The sequence below is a fragment of the Scyliorhinus torazame genome, chromosome 17, assembly GCF_047496885.1.
Source record: "Scyliorhinus torazame isolate Kashiwa2021f chromosome 17, sScyTor2.1, whole genome shotgun sequence".
Taxonomy (NCBI): Eukaryota; Metazoa; Chordata; class Chondrichthyes; order Carcharhiniformes; family Scyliorhinidae; genus Scyliorhinus; species Scyliorhinus torazame.
This window is the reverse complement of record NC_092723.1, coordinates 152,398,328-152,415,984: the sequence shown is the minus strand read 5'-3', so window position 1 is coordinate 152,415,984 and position 17,657 is coordinate 152,398,328. Positions and strand designations below refer to the sequence as shown.

General features: G+C 52.0%; 1 protein-coding gene across 2 annotated transcripts in view; it reads right to left on the bottom strand.

The window, feature by feature from the left end:
* Window positions 1–17,657, bottom strand: part of LOC140394257 (protein disulfide-isomerase-like) — a 49,290-nt gene that overhangs the window by 25,993 nt on the left and 5,640 nt on the right. For both annotated transcript variants that reach the window (XM_072481302.1, XM_072481301.1), the window contains exons 3-5: window positions 11,972–12,105; window positions 11,706–11,843; window positions 426–542 (exon numbers count right to left, since the gene is read on the bottom strand). In XM_072481302.1, the coding sequence (XP_072337403.1) occupies window positions 426–542; window positions 11,706–11,843; window positions 11,972–12,105 (389 nt within the window). The remainder of the gene's footprint in view (window positions 1–425; window positions 543–11,705; window positions 11,844–11,971; window positions 12,106–17,657) is intronic.

Genomic DNA, 17,657 nt, shown 5'->3' with positions numbered 1-17,657 from the left:
TGACACTGCCTGGGCATTTCCCTCTCCCACCACCCAGGGGCTATACTTACCTTTGCACCCCTGGCAGATTCCCCTTGACAAATTCCCATTTTGCAATACCTGTCGTAATGTCACGTCGGCGAGGAGAGAATTCCTTACTTGGTGGGGAGACATATGGTGGGGAAGCCCTTTAAATACATTTGAATTTAGATAAATTTAAGTGAAGTTCCCGCCCTTTGCGCTCACAGCTAACGCGAGCGTAGAATCATCCCATTCTAACTAATGGGGTGGGGGGACATTTCTCTTGTCACAGATGCTGCTCAATCTGCTGGGTATTTCCAGTATTTTGTGCTATTTCAGATTACCAACAACTGCAGTATTTTGCTTCAACTACATTTGAGTACATTCCTTGAACAACCAAAATACCTGAGTTTTATGTAACATACCTCTTGGGTGAATTCAGTTACAAGGTGCATTTCATTAATCCTGATAAATTTACTGAGTTCTTCCTTCGTCAAACCAGTTTCTGCCTCAATTTCAAAATCTGCTCGACGATCGTCAAACTAAGGAACAAGATGTTAAAGTTACATTCAGCCAAATAATTCAGCCAAATAATTCACCATTGATCGAATACAAACGCCCCTGCTCATACACAATGAATAGTTATGTCATTTACTTTTCTGGAATTGACTTTTCTGCACAATTTAGATATGCGGACTCTTTCCATTTATCTGAATATCAGCAAATATTGTGAACAAGGGCTTAGGGTTTTGTTCCGGTAATCAGCACAGTTACAGAGATAGGAACATGGGAATAGGAGTAGGCCAGTTCACTGCTTGAGTCTATTCTGCCATTCTATGGCTGATCTGTGATCGAACTCTATACACATGCCGTTCCCCTTATCCCTGGATTATGTTAACAAAAATCTATCAATTGCAATTTGAAAGACCCCCCAGTGTCTCTTCATACCTCCAATGTTCCTAGCTTTACATAATTTAGAAAATATTCTGGTCCAATCATATTACGTCCAAAGTGCATCCACAAAATGGTCCCACAGCTCGAAGGTAATCACAGAGTCGAGACAAAGTTGAGGGTGGCAGTCCGGATGAAAATTACCGATCACGCATCCCGTTATAACTGGCAACATCAGTGCAACAAATAACAAACCTCAAATCCCAGCATCAGGCGTTGTTTAAGCATATGCTGTTGGAGATGCAGCAAACGAGGATATTATGTGGTTGACAGGTCCAATGAAATATTTTTTATTAATTTTTTTTCCCCAATAAAAGGACTATTTAAATGACCAATCCATCTACCCTGCAAATCTTTGGATTGTGGGGGTGAGACCTGTGCAGACACCGGGGGAATGTGCAAACTCCACACAGACAGTGACCTGGGGCCGGGATCGAACCTGGGTCCTCGGCGCCGTGAGGCAGCAGTGCTAACCGCTGCGCCAACATGCCGTCCAGGTCCAATTAAATATAACCATGCTTTAGCTTCTGGATATTTGAGTCAACTGGACATATATTGGCTGCAATTCGACTTCCTGTAGTTTTGTCCATTGGAGGTCAGGGCAGAGCTAATTTCAATCAGAATGCATGAGTGAGTCTGTGCAACAACAACTCACATTTCTATAGCACCAAGATTTCCCAAGGCAGTTCACAGAGCATTGATGAAACAGTCAGATGAGACGTATTAGAACAGATGACCACAAGCTTGAACAAAAAGGTAAGATTTCAGAACTGCCTTGAAGAAAAAGGGAGAGGCAGGTCATGAGGCAGAGAGTTTTATGGAGGACGTTTTGGAATGATAAAGCAATGAAAATCAGGGATGTGGAAATACTTGAATTCAGAAAAACGCAAAAAACTCAGATAGCTATTGGATGTTCCATTGATCATCGAATTAACAGTGCAGAAGGAGGCCATTCAGCCCAGCGTGTCTGCACCGGCCCTTGGAAAGAGCATCCTACTTAAGCCCACACCTCCACCCTATCCCCGTAAACCAGTAACCCCACCTAACCTACGGGTAATTTAGCGTGGCCAATTCACCTAACCTGCACATCTTTCGACTGTGGGAGGAAACCGGAGCACCCGGGGGAAACCCACGCAGACACGGGGAGAACGTGCAGACTCCGCACAGACAGTGACCCAAGCCGGGAATCGAATCTGGGACCCTGGAGCTGTGACACAACTGTGCTAACCACTGTGCTACCGTGCTGCCCTAATAGGGAGGTAGAAGGCTAAGGACTGATTTGAAACAAGGATTAGAATTTTAAAATTGGTAAAAGGATCTAAACGTTGGTTGAAACACACAGCTGCAGCTGTGACTTGTGTGTAACAGAATAGTTTTCCTCAAATCAGAAATGCGCAGCTTGCATAGAAAATGTTTTGTGCAACTAATCAATCTTCAGGATATTGGATAAAATAACTTGGAGGATGTGTTCTTTTTCTTCATTGTCTTTGACCTGTAGTTAACTTTTTCTTTCTGTCTCTGCTCTTCTGCTTCTTTCTAACCTCCTTGTGCTTCACCCTTTCTCTTGTTTGCCATTGAGGAATCATAGAATCCCCACAATGCAGAAGGAGGCATTCGGTCCATCGGGTCTGCACCGACCCTCCGCAAGAGCACCCTACCTAGGACCACTCCCCCGCCCTATCCCTGTAACCCCCACCTAACCTGCACATCTTTGGACACTAGGGGGCAATTTGGCATGGCCAATCCACCTAACCTGCACTTCTTTGTACACTAAGGGGCAATTTTAGCATGACCAATCCACCTAACGTGCACATCTTTGGACTGGAGGAATGTTGGCTACATTTGGGATAGGTTTGAGGGAAAATATGACCTTCTGCAGCTTCTTTGCATGTTCTTCCCAATTGCTTCTGCTTCTCTGCAGCCCTCAGTCCTATTGCTGTACTCTACCCCTATGAGCTACACAGTGATCCATACAGTCTTCCCTCCTCCTTGTTCCTCTGTCACTCAATTTATCCTCAAGCCTCCATCCAATCTTCCCTACGTCCACTGATTATCCTCAAGCACAAGAACCCCCTCAGCCTCAGTCTTCATCCTCAAATTTCTTCTCATTATTTTGCTTTGTTTGCTTTCGTAATTCAACTGCAGTATTTATGCTGTTTAAAGAAATCAAATTAGAATGAAGAAAACACTGTGGCCGGAATTCTCCGATCGTTGTGATTCAATATTCCCGCCCGCAGCACAGCCCCGCCAGCAGGCTTCCCGGTGGCGTGAGGTGGTTACAATGGGAAATCCCGTTGACAATCAGCGGGAAGATAGAATGCCGCCGTCGGCGAACGGCATGCGGCCGAGAAACACGCGGCTGGGGGAGAATCCCAGCCTCTGCCTTTTTGCACATTGCCCCTTTCACACATACATGCATACAATAATTACTGGTTTACTTTTCTAAATGTCAACATAATAGTTATGAAGGATAGCTTCATTATGGAATTTTAATTTTATTTAAAATATATATATATTTATTCGAGAAAACGAATTCCAATGCTTACAAAATATTCCAACAAATTTATACATTTCAACAAAAAAATCCCCCCCCCCAGCCAAACCCGATTTTAACAAAAACCTTCCCCCCAATCCCCCCTCCTAAACCCCCCACACACACAAATTTGCTGATGATAACTAGCTTCTTTAAAAAGGCGATGAACGGCGGTCACCTCGATTAAAGCCCCTCCTCCACTCCACCCTTCGGCATTCTTAATTTTCTCCAGGTGCAGGAATGCCAACAAATCCCAGAACCCAACAGAAGCCTTCAGCGGCACTGACGATCTTCACCCCAGCAAAACTCGCCCCCAGGTTATCAGAGAGGCGAAGGCCAGGACAACTGCCTTCTTCCCCTTCTGCAGCACCGGCAGGTCTGACACACCAAAGATAGCCACCACCGGCATGGCTTCAATCCAACCCCCAAAATCTTCGACATTGTTTCAAAAAAGGAGACCCAGAACTTAACCAGCTTGAGGCAAAATCAAAACATGTGCGAATGGTTCGCTGGCCCCCTAAAACATCATTCACATCTATCCTCTGTCCCTGGGAAGAACCCACTCAAACGTGCCTTGGTCAAGTGCGCCCTATGCACCACTTTAAATTGTACTAAACATAACCTTGCACATGAGAAGGTGAAGGTGACCCTATGCAGAGCCTCACTCCACCCCACCTCCCCATTTTCCTTTTATTTCCTCCAGCAAAGCCCTCTCCATCACAACATCTGCCCACAAATATCTGAAATCCTTCTTTCCTCTATCTCGTCAATCGATAGAACCTTATCCATAAGTGAAAGTGCAGGTAACCGAGGAAATGAAGAATGTTCCTCACGCACAAATTCTTGTACCTGCAAATACCTGAACACATTCCCTCTCGGGAGTTGGAACTTATCCACCAACTCTTCCAGCCCAGCAAACCTAACCTCCACAAACAAATTTCTGAACCCCTCTACCCTTTTCCTCGCCCATGCCCGAAATGTAGAATTCATCCCTGAGGTACCCACACATGGTTCCCACAGATCGGCGCCACTAACAACATATAACCTAACTTAAAGTGTTGTTTGAATTGATTCCAGATCCTCAGAGAGGCTATTACCATTGGGCTCGAAGAGAATCCAACTGAAGAGAATGGAAGAGAAGCCATAACAAGTGCCCTCAAACTCGAACCTATAAAAGATGCCTCCTCCAACCACCCTCATATCGAACCCGGATCTTTAAACAACCCCCAAACTTTCTCAATATTTGGCGCCCAGTAATAGCACATTAAATCAAGCATTTTCAACCCAGTCAATTGTCTATCCCTTTGCAAGAAAGCCCTTCAAACCCAAAGAGTCCCCGCCCAAATAAAGGCCGAAATCAACTTGTTCACCTCCTAAAAAAAGATTGAGGGAGAAAGTCTGGGAGGCACTGGAACATGAACAAGAATTTCGGGAGAATGTTCACCTTTACGTCTGAACACTACCTGCCAGTGACAGTGGGGGGGTGGAATCCCATCTCTTCAAATCCACCTTCACTCCAATAGCCAGACTGGTCATGGTCAACTAATGTTGCATGGCCCAGTCGTGAGCCACCCGTACTCAGATACCTGAAAGTAGTCCTGGCCAGACGAAACGGGTGTCTCCCCGGATCAGCTCCCCTCGCCAGAAGATTCACTGGAAAGACCTCAATCTTGCCCACGTTTAATCCATACCCCGAGAAGTAACCAAACTTCCCAAGTACTTCCATTATCTTCCCAACACTGGAGAGAGGATCGTGATGTACAACAACAGATCGTCCACATACAAAGACACCCTATGATCCCTACCTCTCCTCTCTATTCGCTTCCAACTGGTCGGTGACCTGAGCGCAATGGCTAACTGCTCAATTGCCAAAGCGAACAACAGGACCTCTGCCTAGTGCCCCTTTTCAACCAAAAGTAGCCCAAACTCAGGGCATTGGACGGACGCTCATAGCGGGAGGCCCTATACAAATGCCTAACCAAAGATATGGATTTCGGCCCAAAATTAACCGGCCCATAATTTTAAAACTGTACCCCCACTCCACCTGGTCAAATACTTTCTCCCCGTCCATTGAGATAACCACCTCTGGCTCAATTCCTGCAGAGGGCGACAGCACCACACTCAAAAGTCTCCTGCTACTGGCAGATAGCTGTCTGCCCTGAACAAAATGCATCTGCTCCTCAGAAATTAACCCCGGCAGGCATGACTCCAAATGGGTAGCCAGCACCTTAGCCAAAGCTTTGCATCGCCATTCAACAGATACATGGGCCTATACAACACACACTCCGTCAGATCTATATCCTTTTTCAAGATCAAAGAGATCGAAGCCTGCGCCAATATGGCCATAACAACCCCCTGGACAGCGAGTCATTGACCATATCAAACATATGGAGCACCAACAGAGCCGCAAACTATTTAGAAAATTCCACAGGGAATCCATCCGGGCCTGGTACCTTCCCCGACTGCATTGAACGAATACAATGTGCAATTTCCTCCTGCCCCAGTGCTGCCTCCAATTCCTTCCATCTTTCCCTTTCCATCACCAGGAAGGCCAGACCATCCAAAAGTTGTATCATCGTCAAATCTTCCTCCAGAGGCTCAGACTTGTACAACCCATAGTAAAAGGCCTCAAATACCCCAATGATCCTCCCTGGAGCAGAGAAACCAACCCTCCACCTGAGTCCTTAACCTGGACTGTCTCTCAAGAGGCCACCTGCTGCCTCAGCCGGTGAGCCAAAAAACAGCTGGCCTTCTCCCTGTACTCATAAAACGCCCCTTTCGCAAAACAAAGTTGGCTCACTGCTTTACTTGTCGACATTACCTCAAACTGCAGCTGGAGCTTCTTCCTCTCCGCTAACAGCTCAGCTCTGGGACAGCAGAGTATTGACGGTCCGCCTCAAGGTTGGAATCCACCAAAGTCTGCCTCTCTACCCTTCCAGACTTACCTCTATGTGACTTCAAAGAAATCCTGCGGGATTCTCTGTCGGCAGGATCCTCTGCTTCGCCGGCAGCACACCCCCAACCGCGGGTTTCCCGACGGTGTGGAGTGGCCACAATGGGAAACATCATTGGCCACCTGCGGGAACAGAGAAGCCCACTGCAGGCGGGGGCATGTTGTGCCTTAAAACGGGGCTGGTGGGACAGAGAATCCTACCCATGATCTCCCCCCGACGACCACCTTCAGTGTTTCCCAGAATGTGGAAGGTAAGACCTCCCCATTCTTATTAAATTCCACATAATCCCCAATAGCAGAAGCTATCTTCTAACAAAGCCCCTCGTCAGCTAGCAACGCCGTGTCCAAACTTCACGGGTGTCGCTAAAAGCGACCCATCTCCAAACACATATCCACGTAATACGGAGCGTGGTCAGATATTACAAATGCTGAATATACCCCACCCCCACCCCGGGGAGTAACTACTTACCCACTACAAAGAAGTCAATTTTGGAATAGACCTGCTGCACATGTGAAAATAAAAGAAACTCCTTCTCCCTCAGTCGGCCCCCACCCCATCTGTTCCATGACATTAACAGCTCCTCTGCGATCCCCGATGTGGGAAAGGATTTGGGGGTTGACCTATCCAACCGAGGGTCTAAAACACAATTAAAGTCCCTCCCATAATTAATTGATGCAAATCCAGCTCGGGGATAGCTGACAGCACCTTAGTGAAGTCCGTGTCGTCCCAGTTTGTTGCCTACACGTTAACTAATACCACCAGAGTGACGGCCAACACCCCACTCATTCACTATCACATATCTCCCTACTGCATCCACCAAAATATTAACCATCAAAAAAGATAACGTCCTATTGACCAACACCATGGTTCCCCGCATCCTAGCATCAAAACTCGAGTGGAAGACTTGCCCCACCCACCCTTTCCGCAATCTTATCTGATCCCAAACTCGCAACTGAGTCTCCTGCAAGAAAACCACATCTGCCTTCAAGCTTTTCAAATGGGCAAATACCCAGGATCTTTTAACTGGTCCATTTAACCCCCTCACATTCCATGTGACTAACCTGATTGGAGGCCTCTGGGACCCCCCTCTACTATGATCAGCCATATCCCACCCATGTCCAACAGGGCCCTGACCAGCACTATCTCCAGGCCTATCAAGATGGCCACCATCACCCCCATCAAACCAATGCATAAACAAAAGAACCTTCATCGTCAGCAATTCACCCAACCCCTCCCAGCTCCACCCTTCCCCACACACCAAACAAACAACCTATCAAAATCCAACACCCCACTTCCCCCATCCCAAACAAACAAAACTCAACAAACCTAGGCATGTTACCTTAACAAACAAAATAACCGCCCCCCCCCCTCTTTCCAGGTAAGCAGCCGCAGCCTCTCCTCCACTCCGCTCCCGTCAACTCGCATAACTGCTGGCAGGGTGACCTCCAGATGGGGGAAAATCAAAGTCATACACACAATGGGTAAGCAAAACAGCCCCCCTACCCAAACCCAACTTTGATGTCAATCACCATCGGAATAAAAATACAACCCCGCACGCAATTCCCCACCACCACCACACATTTCCAACAGCACAGTAAACATCCCCCACTTCACCCAAATACCGCCCCCTTCCATGACTCCCCTTACAACCTTCCCTGACAAAAGAAAGAAAAAAAGGACAATAAATACAGAGCAAAGAATAATAAAATTTAAAAAAGAAAACCCCAAAACCCAAAACTTCATCATTCTCCCACTATTCCATGCTTTGTTACAAGTTCAGTCGCCTCCTCCGACGTGTCAAAGTCGTAGTTCCTCTCTCCAATCGTGACCTTGAGGTGAGTTGGGTGTACCACACCAAAACACACTTGCTCCTGTAGCGCGCCGCCTTGACCTTGTTGAATCCAATTGTCTTTTTTCCAGCTCTGCCCTCCTATCTACACTCTTGAGTGTCCTTCGCCCACCTCAGAACCGGTTCCTTGTCCAAGCACCAATGGAATCAGACAATAATCACCCACGGTGGCTCCCCAGGCCTGGGCTTCTGTCTCAATGATCGGTGGGCCCAGTCCGCTTCAGGAGAGTTCACAAAGGCCCCCTTCGCCACCAACTTTCCAAACATCTTCGCCACATAATCCGTGGCACTTGTACCTTCTAGGCCCTCCAGTAGCCCAATAGTTCTCAAGTTTGGTGTCAGGAGCATTCTCCAGGTCATCAACCTTGGCCGTCAGTAACTTCTGCCCATCCGCCAACACCGCCGCCTCTGCCTCCAAAGAGACAATCCAATCACTATGATCCATGAGTGTCCCCTCCACCTTCCTAACCGTCGTGCCCTGTACCTCTAGTGCTGTTCCACTCTGTCCAAAGTTAACGAATGGGTGCCACCACAGCCTCAATCGCCTTCGACAGGTCCTCCGAGTCCACCAATCCCTGCTTTCTGAACTCCCCCGTCAGGAAGGCCACCAACTTCTCAGTCGATCACTGAGGGAGCAACTACATCACAGAGATCTCTGCCATTTCCTCCCCTTCTGAGGCTTGAGGGACTTCTGAGTCAGCCAAGAACATTTTGTTCGACTTATTTCTCATGCTGTAACCTCCAGGCATCACATACCGGAGGGGACAACCAAAACTCTCGAACTACACCAGTTTTCAGCCCAAAGGACACTCATTAACCGGGCTGAAAGAGCCAAAAACCAAATCTCCAAGTGGGAGCCACCTTGTCAGCAACTGTTCACCTCATAGCCGCCACTGGAAGTCTCTTCATTATGCATTTTAATTGGACTAATATTAGCTTTAAGAAAACTATCTTTTATTCTTTCACACTTTGCCTGACCCAGTCTCTTACTCTTTCTCGGCATGGTACACTTTCTAACATTTATAGAACACAAAAGTTCAAACAGACTGGTCGATCAGTGTCTCAGGGCACAGAGTCGCAAGAAGGCTGATGCTGAAGATTATCAAATAGAAGCAGTTGATTTAAAGCCTGAATTACTCTGTCTGTGGCTGCAAAAGAGATACTTTTTTGTTTCATGATCTTCTTTATCAGGAGAATTTTCTCGAAAATTAGGTATCGAACTATGTTAATTATACGGAACTATGTTACTTATATTTTAATTACGACAAATGCACAAGTCTTGCCCTCTCTCTCGAAAATGCCAGGTCTCAACTGCGAACCCCTCACCCCACTACTCCCTCCTCTCCAGCCTGGCAAAGATTGAGAATCAATTCCACAGTGAAGACAGACAGGTGTGAACTGATGTGCTTCCACAATATGATCTGTGTGACTATGCGTGGCACAGTGGTTAGCACTGCTGCCTCAGCGCCGGGGACCCGGGTTCAATTCCAGTCGTGGGTGACTGCCTGCGTGGAGTTTGTACTTACTCCCCGTCTCTGCGTGGGTTTCCACCGGGTGCTCTGGTTTCCTCCCACAGTCCAAAGAAGTTGGGCGGATTGGCCGTGTTAAATTGCCCCATAGTGTGCAAAGATTAGGTGGGGTTATGGGGTTGCAGTGGAGTGGGGTTAGGTAGGGTTCTCTTTCAGAGGGTTGATGCAGGCTCAATGGGCTGAATGGCCTCCTTCTGCACTGTAGGGATTCTATGATTTCCTCTTAGGACTAAATGAAATGTGATGAAGTCAGTATTATATTTTCCTCAGGATTCCTATAAACAGTAGAATATTCTTCTAAATCTATGGGCGGGATTCTCCGAAATGGAGGCAGAGTGTTCACGCCATCATGAACCCCGTCGCGTTTCATGACGGCACGAAATGGGCGCAGGCACTACCGATTCTGGTCCCCAGAGGGGGCCAGCACAGCACTGGAGTAATTCACGCCGCTCCAGCCTCCCTTCCCGCCACCAACTGGGCGCCGCGCCAACCCGCACATGCGCGGGGGACCTCCTCAACGCGCCGGCCCCAACGCAACATGGCGTGGCGGTTCAGGGGCCGGCCGTGTAACAAAATAGGGCCGGGGCTGGAGAGGCCGGCCTGCCATTCGGTGGGCCCCGATCGCGGGCCAGACCCCATCAGAGGCATCCCCCAGTGAAGGAGCCCACCTCCCCCCCTCATAGGCCGCCCCCCAACCCTGCGTGCAGAGTTCCCGCCGGCTGCGAGCAGGTGTGAACGCCTCTGCCGTTTCCGCGCGGCCGCTTGGCCCATCAAGGCCGGAGAATCGGCGGCCCGGCCGCGGACAGCTGCCCGCGACTGGCGCCACGCCAGACGCACCAGCGCAAATGCCGCCGATTCACTGCTCCTCAGCGGGGGGCTCGGAGAATCCCATCCTGTATATTTTTGGTTACAGTCTTTCCAAAATGAATTTAGAAATATGACTGAAGTCCTACATCAATGTATGCTTTACACCCCAGTTTTTGCATTTCAAATTAACGCTGGCAAATATTTTGTGCGCCAACAAATAGCTTCAGAGACAATGCAATTAAGTAGGGAGAGGTTAATAAACTGGGAAGACCATGGGCCGGGATTCTCCCCTACCTGGCGGGGCGGGTATCCCAGCGGGATGGAGTGGCGGGAACCACTCCGGCGTCGGGCCGCCCCAAGGGTGCAGATTTCTCCGCACCTTTAGGGGCCAAGTCCTCACCTTGAGGGGCTAGCCCCGCGCCGGAGTGGTTGGCGCGCTGCCAGCCGGCGGGAAAGGCATTTGGCGCCACGCCAGCCGGGGCCGAAAGGACTTCACCGGCCAGCGGAAGTCCGCGCATGCGCGGGAGCGTCAGCGGCCGCTGACGCCATCCCCGCGCATGCGCAGGGGGGTGTCGCTTACGCGTCAGCCATGGTGAAGGCTGTGGCCGAGGCGGAGGGAAAAGAATGCCCCACGGCACAGGCCTGCCCGTGGATCGGTGGGCCCTGATCACGGGCCAGGCCACCGTGGGGGCACCCCCCGGAGCCAGATCGCCCCGCACCACCCCCCCAGAACCCCGGAGCCCGCCCGCCCTACTCCCGCCGGTAAAGAAAGGTGGTTTGATTCTCGCCGGCGGGACAGGCATTCCAGCAGCCGGACTTCGGCCCATCGTGGGCCGGAGAATCGCGGCGCGATTCCCGCCCCCGCCAAATATCCGATGCCGGAGAATTCAGCAACCGGCGGGGGCGGGATTCACGCCAGCCTCCGGCGATTCTCCGACCCGAAGGGGGGTCGGAGAATTCCGCCCATACCGTTCATTCAAGGACTACACAATTAGATTCATGTAGAGTGACTAATGTGTTTATCAAATGCCAACTGTTTTTCCAAATGAGAAAGCTATATGAAAAAAGTTCATACAACTTACCTTTTTGAACAATGCTATGGTATTCCTCGATACGTCATATTTTTCCAGAATCTTTACATTGTTGCTAATAGCAAAAGGGATTTCCACCACATCATTTGCAGTCTCTCCAAACGTTTTCACATCATCATTTTCAAGGTCCTCAGTAAAGAAATGCAAAATCAGTTCTGTCAGATACTCCAGCAGATGGAGGACTATGCAGGTCTGAATAATTATACATTTATCTTATCAGATTTGTTTTTCAAAATTTGTGCGAATAAAATTATTACCTTGAAAAAGCCGACAATGACAACCTCAGCTGAGTCAATAAACTTTTCAACTTCAGCTCCACTGTCCAGGAATGCATAGCTGCGACCAGTTCTTCTTTTTAGCCAGCTGATAATACCTTTGGCATTTCTTTTCCCTGAAGGTGCACAAACCATCGATCAGCTGAATATCAATATATATTGTCGTTCAAGTAATCCAAAATCATCGGTGGATGTGTCTATAACCAACACGTGCTCCGCTGTCGTATTTTAAGCCCCTTAAATAAAGTTACTTCTCTTACCGATTACTCGAAGACTTTAGTTTCTGAAAAAAGTCTGCAAAAATTGAAGACACATGATGGGTCAGTCCATTAATCGTGGCAGATGAAATGACATGTGTTGCAATGCGAGAACAACTAATGCATCTCCCTGTGATGTAGTTATACAAGTTCGAATTGTGACAATAATCTCTTCCATAAAATAGAATGTAATTCTGAAGGAATATTCTAACACCCAGGGAAATGTTTACATTAAAATCTGATGTCAGAAGGAAGCCACAAAGAGGCTGTTAGTCAAAAGGAAAAGCAAACTGATTTGTTATGTGGTAGGTGTAACATAAGCGGCTTCCTTGTGGTGCACTTGACAAAGGAAGGTTCAGACGTGGAGATAACTTCAACACGTGTATTAAACTATTTACACTTCTATTACACGGGTTCGACACTACTGCTAATCCTACTATAGCTACCCAGACTGACTAACCAGTTGCTGCAATCCACGTGGTGGGTGTAATATTGAATCAACCCTCTGTCCCTACTCACTGACTGTCTCCACTGGAAAGAGGCAGATCATGTGTGTGGTGTCCTTTATATATGGGTTGGTGTAATGCCCTCCTGTGGTGGTGTCACCTCTGTGTGTATCGTGAATGTCCACTGGTTGTATCCTATCTAACTGATCTATTGGTTGAGTGTGTGTGTGTGATGTTTTGGTGCTCCCTCTAGTGTCTAGCTAGCCTACATGCATTTACATTGATGCGCATCACCACACAAGCTATTTCCAAACATTAGCAGGACATTATCAAGTAGAAATGGTCTGATTAGGGTGGGAGAATCTGCAATCCTAACACCAACATGGATTAGTTGGATTGGATGGCCTGTTTCCATAATGCACATTTTAGGCAACCTTACAATTTGCAACTGAGTGTCCCAGTGGACTAGATACTGGGGGCGGGATTCTCTGAGACCACGCTGGTTGGGAGAATCGGAGTTCGCTCCGGTTTTTCGCGCGACACCGGTTCGTGATTCTCCCAATAGGCCCAAACGACGCGGTCATGATTGGCAGCGAGCGGCCCGGAGAATCCCCGGAGAGGGTCCATTTACGTTTCTCCGGGGCCCCGCCGATTCTGCGGCCCGAATGGGCCAAATTCCCGACCGCAGGAGGAGGAGGAGGAAGCGGAGGAGAAGGTGCCACGGCGCCGGAGGCGGCCAATGAGGCCTCGTGTCTACCGGCGCTGCATGTCCTTCGAGGACCTGCCAGACAGGGCATGCAGGAGGAGACTCTGGATGAGCCATGAGACCGTCACCCATATCTGCCACCTGATGGCACACCTGGCACCGCGTGGAACAGGGAGAGGACATACTATCCTGGTGGCCATCAAGGTTATAGTGGCCCTGAACGTCTACGCGACGGGGTCATTCCAGTCGCTGAGTGGGGGCCTGTCCGGCATCTCCCAGGCATCGGTACACCGGTGCATCCGTGCAGTGACCGACGCCCTGTCCGACATTGCGGCCTACTACATCAGTTCCCTGTGGACCGGGCCCACCAGACTGCCCGGGCAGCGGGATTCGCAGACGTGGCCAGGATACCAATGGTCCAGGGGGTGATTGATGGGGTGCACGTCGCCATGCGGCCACCAGCGGAGACCAGGGACATATTCATGAACAGGAAGGGGACCTACTCCATGAACATTCAGGTGGTCTGCGACCACCAGACGAAGATCGTGCACGTCTGCGCCCGGTACCCAGGCAGTGTAAATGATGTGTTTATCCTGGCACAATCGTTCATCCCCGCTATGTTCGAGGAATGCCCCCCCCCCCCCCCCACCCCCCCGGCTGATTGGCTGGTTGCTGGGCGACACGGGTTATCCGTTGTGGTCATGGCTGATGAAACCTATACAGAGGCCACAGACCGACGCGGAGACCCGCTACAATGAGGCCCATGCAGCAACCAGGGGTGTGATCGCGAGGTGCTTTGGGCTGCTGAAGATGCGCTTCAGGTGCCTGGCCCGCTCTGGAGGGGCCCTCCAGGACCATTCGGAGAGGGCCGGCTGCATTGCGGTTGTCTGCTGCGTCTTCCACGATATCGCCCAGCAGAGGGGCGATGTGCTGGAGGAGAAGGAGGAGGAGGAGGCAGAGGGGGAGCCCGGGGAAGGGCACGGCTCTCCAGATGAGGAGGATGGGGAGGGGGGGGGGGAAATCGACAGGAAATGGGGGCTGGACGGGAGGCTGCATGACGCCACCGGCTTGGCCAGCGAGCATGGGGAGGTTGATCGCCGCACGTTTCACCAACTAGGTGGTAGGTGCTCGCTGAGCACGGGCACTGACCCCACTGTATGGCACCACCTCACCACCCCACACCCCCACCTCTCACAACACCCATGAGGAGCACCACCCAAGCCACCCACCACCACCCTTACCTCCCACACAACCTCATGCACCACACCCCTCCATTACACATTCACCTGCGGCACAACGGGCTGGGCTCACACTGTTGTTTGTTGAAGCGGGTGTGCTCGATGCCATGGAGGATGATGGCAACCCGCTCTGCGAAGAGCTGTGAGCTCAAAATTGTCAGACAATATCTGGCACATGGCCACATTTACGCCCTCCACCTGGGTGGTCCGTGTATGTGGGCTGGACACTCCATCACATGGCCCTGTCGAACCCCTGGGGGCGGGATGGCACGGACATCAGTGGCGGGTGGGGGAGGGGGGGGGCCACAATACACCCACCGGGGTTCAGGTTCCCTAACCCCTTAACCACAGTGGCACTCAGTCCCCTACCCGACTCCGCAGGCATCGGGCATAACACAGAGGCAGCTTTCATTGGTGTAACGGTGAGTTTAATTAGAAATGTTATATACATGTGCCCTAGCCCCTATAACTAAACTGTGCCCTGCACCCGTGCCAACTTACTAGGTGTCGAACTTCCCAGCCTTATGGACCCTACCACTACACCTCTGTGCCTCTCCAGACGGTACAGCAGTAGTGGAGGGGGACTGCTGAGACTCCTGCCCTGCGACTTGGCTCCCCGTCAGCGCTCGTTTCCTGGGGCGGCACGGCCTGGATGGGCCAGGCTGCTCCTCGGGCGTTCTGGATGGCGTGGTGCCACCCTGTTCTGCCCGCTGCCCACCAGATGCACCAGGGACGGAACGGGGAGAGTCCGAGGTGCTGTGGTGTTCCGGGACCTCCCCTGCAGGAGTCACCGGCACAGGCCCCAGCCCTTCCTCGTCCCTCAGGGTGCCCGGCGCCCCCCCCCACCACCCCCAGGCTTCTCCATGGGACAGTGGTGCGAGCGGAGACAAGCCCCGAGGCACCACTGACACCTGGTGCTGCCAGTCCTGGAGGCCCGCTGTGGTATCGACCAAGGTCCTAACGTCAGCAGCGATGGAGCTCAGGGAGTGGGCCATCCCTGTCTGGGACTGCGCCACCTCCCTCTGGGCTTGTGCGACACCACCCAGCATCTGGGCCAGGCTGCTGATGCTCTCAGCGATGGCCTGCTGAGACTGGGCCATAGCCTGCTGGGACTGGGCTATGGCCTGCTGGGACTGGGCTATGGCCTGCTGGGACTGGGCCATGGCCTGCTGGGACTGGGCCATGGCCTGCTGGGACTGGGCCATAGCCTGCTGGGACTGGGCTATGGCCTGCTGAGACTGGGCCATAGCCTGCTGGGACTGGGCCATGGCCTGCTGGGACTGGGCTATGGCCTGCTGAGTCACGGCCCTACTGCGGAGCGCCGCTGAAATCTCCATCTGGCTCTGGCACATGGCTGTCTGTGAGAGGGCAGCCCTGTCCTGGGCCACGGATGACGCATGCACATGAAGCCCCACACCTTGCATAACCTGACCCATGGCCGCACCATTGCCCCCATTGCCTCCACTGCGGACGCCACCCGTGCGGTATCGGCCTGGGTGGCAGCCATGACCGGCACCACTCCCTGCTCCTGGACGTGGATGGACTCCTCCACCTGCGTCTGCAGCTGCTGGAAGCCGGCCGTCACCCCGGTATCTAGTCCCTGGGTATCTAACTGCATCGGGTCTATGGGTGGGTCTGGTAAGTCCAGGAACCCGGGAACCGTCTGGGCAGTTCCTGGTTGCTGGGGCTGGCCTGCCCTCCGACCAACCGACCACTCGGCTGCTCCTACCTCCACCTGCTGTCCCGGTACGGCTTTGTGGTGAGCATCAGTCAGTGTCCCAGAAGCCTCATCACTGAAGTGCCCAACCGAGGTGATAGTCTCTGCAATGGTGGAAGGTGTGGGTGACAGCAGTACCGAGAAGTCAAGGTCGTCGTCGGAGCCAAAGTCCGGAGTCTCCTGCGATGGGCCCTGAGTCGCACCCATCTGCGTGTCATTGTCTGGTATGTCCGTCCTCTGGGTTACTGTCCTCGGTGTGACCGTCCTCTGTGTGTCAGTGTCCTGGGTGTCAGTCCTCTGTGTGTCAGTGTCCTGGGTGTCAGTACTCTGTGTGTCAGAGTCCTGGGTGTCAGTCCTCTGTGTGTCAGAGTCCTGGGTGTCAGTCCTCTGTGTGTCAGTGTCCTGGGTCAGTCCTCTGTGTGTCAGAGTCCTGGGTGTCAGTCTTCTGTGTGTCAGAGTCCTGGGTGTCAGTCCTCTGTGTGTCAGAGTCCTGGGTGTCAGTCCTCTGTGTGTCAGAGTCCTGGGTCAGTCCTCTGTGTGTCAGTGTCCTGGGTGTCAGTCCTCTGTGTGTCAGAGTCCTGGGTGTCGTGTGCATCTGGGTCCTGGGTGTCCGTATCCTGGCTTTCGGTGTCCTGGGTGTCCGTCCTCTGTGTCTCTATCTCCTGGGTCTCCATGTCAGTGGATGGGCTTCCATGGCATCTGGCCTCCGCGCCATGGCCTGCATCCCTGGGGGCCACTGGGCCTGGCACTGGCCGTGGGCCTGCAACGCCAGATGGGCCGGAACCACCGGTGGCTGGTCTGGAAGACACAAGACAGCACGTCTCATTAGACTGGCGGCCGGCGGGAGGGGGGTGCAGTGGGGCATGGGGTGAGGGGGTGCAGTGGGGCATGGGGTGAGGGGGTGCAGTGGGGCATGGGGTGAGGGGGTGCAGTGGGGCATGGGGTGAGGGGGTGCAGTGGGGCCTGAGGTGAGGGGGTTCAGTGGGGCATGGGGTGAGGGGGTGCAGTGGGGCATGGGGTCAGGGGGTGCAGTGGGGCATGGGGTGAGGGGGTGCAGTGGGGCATGGGGTGAGGGGGTGCAGTGGGGCCTGAGGTGAGGGGGTTCAGTGGGGCATGGGGTGAGGGGGTGCAGTGGGGCATGGGGTGAGGGGGTGCAGTGGGGCATGGGGTGAGGGGGCGCAGTGGGGCATGGGGTGAGGGGGCGCAGTGGGGCATGGGGTGAGGGGGTGCAGTGGGGCATGGGGCGAGGGGTTGCAGTGGGGCATGGGGTGAGGGGGTGCAGTGGGGCATGGGGTGAGGGGGTG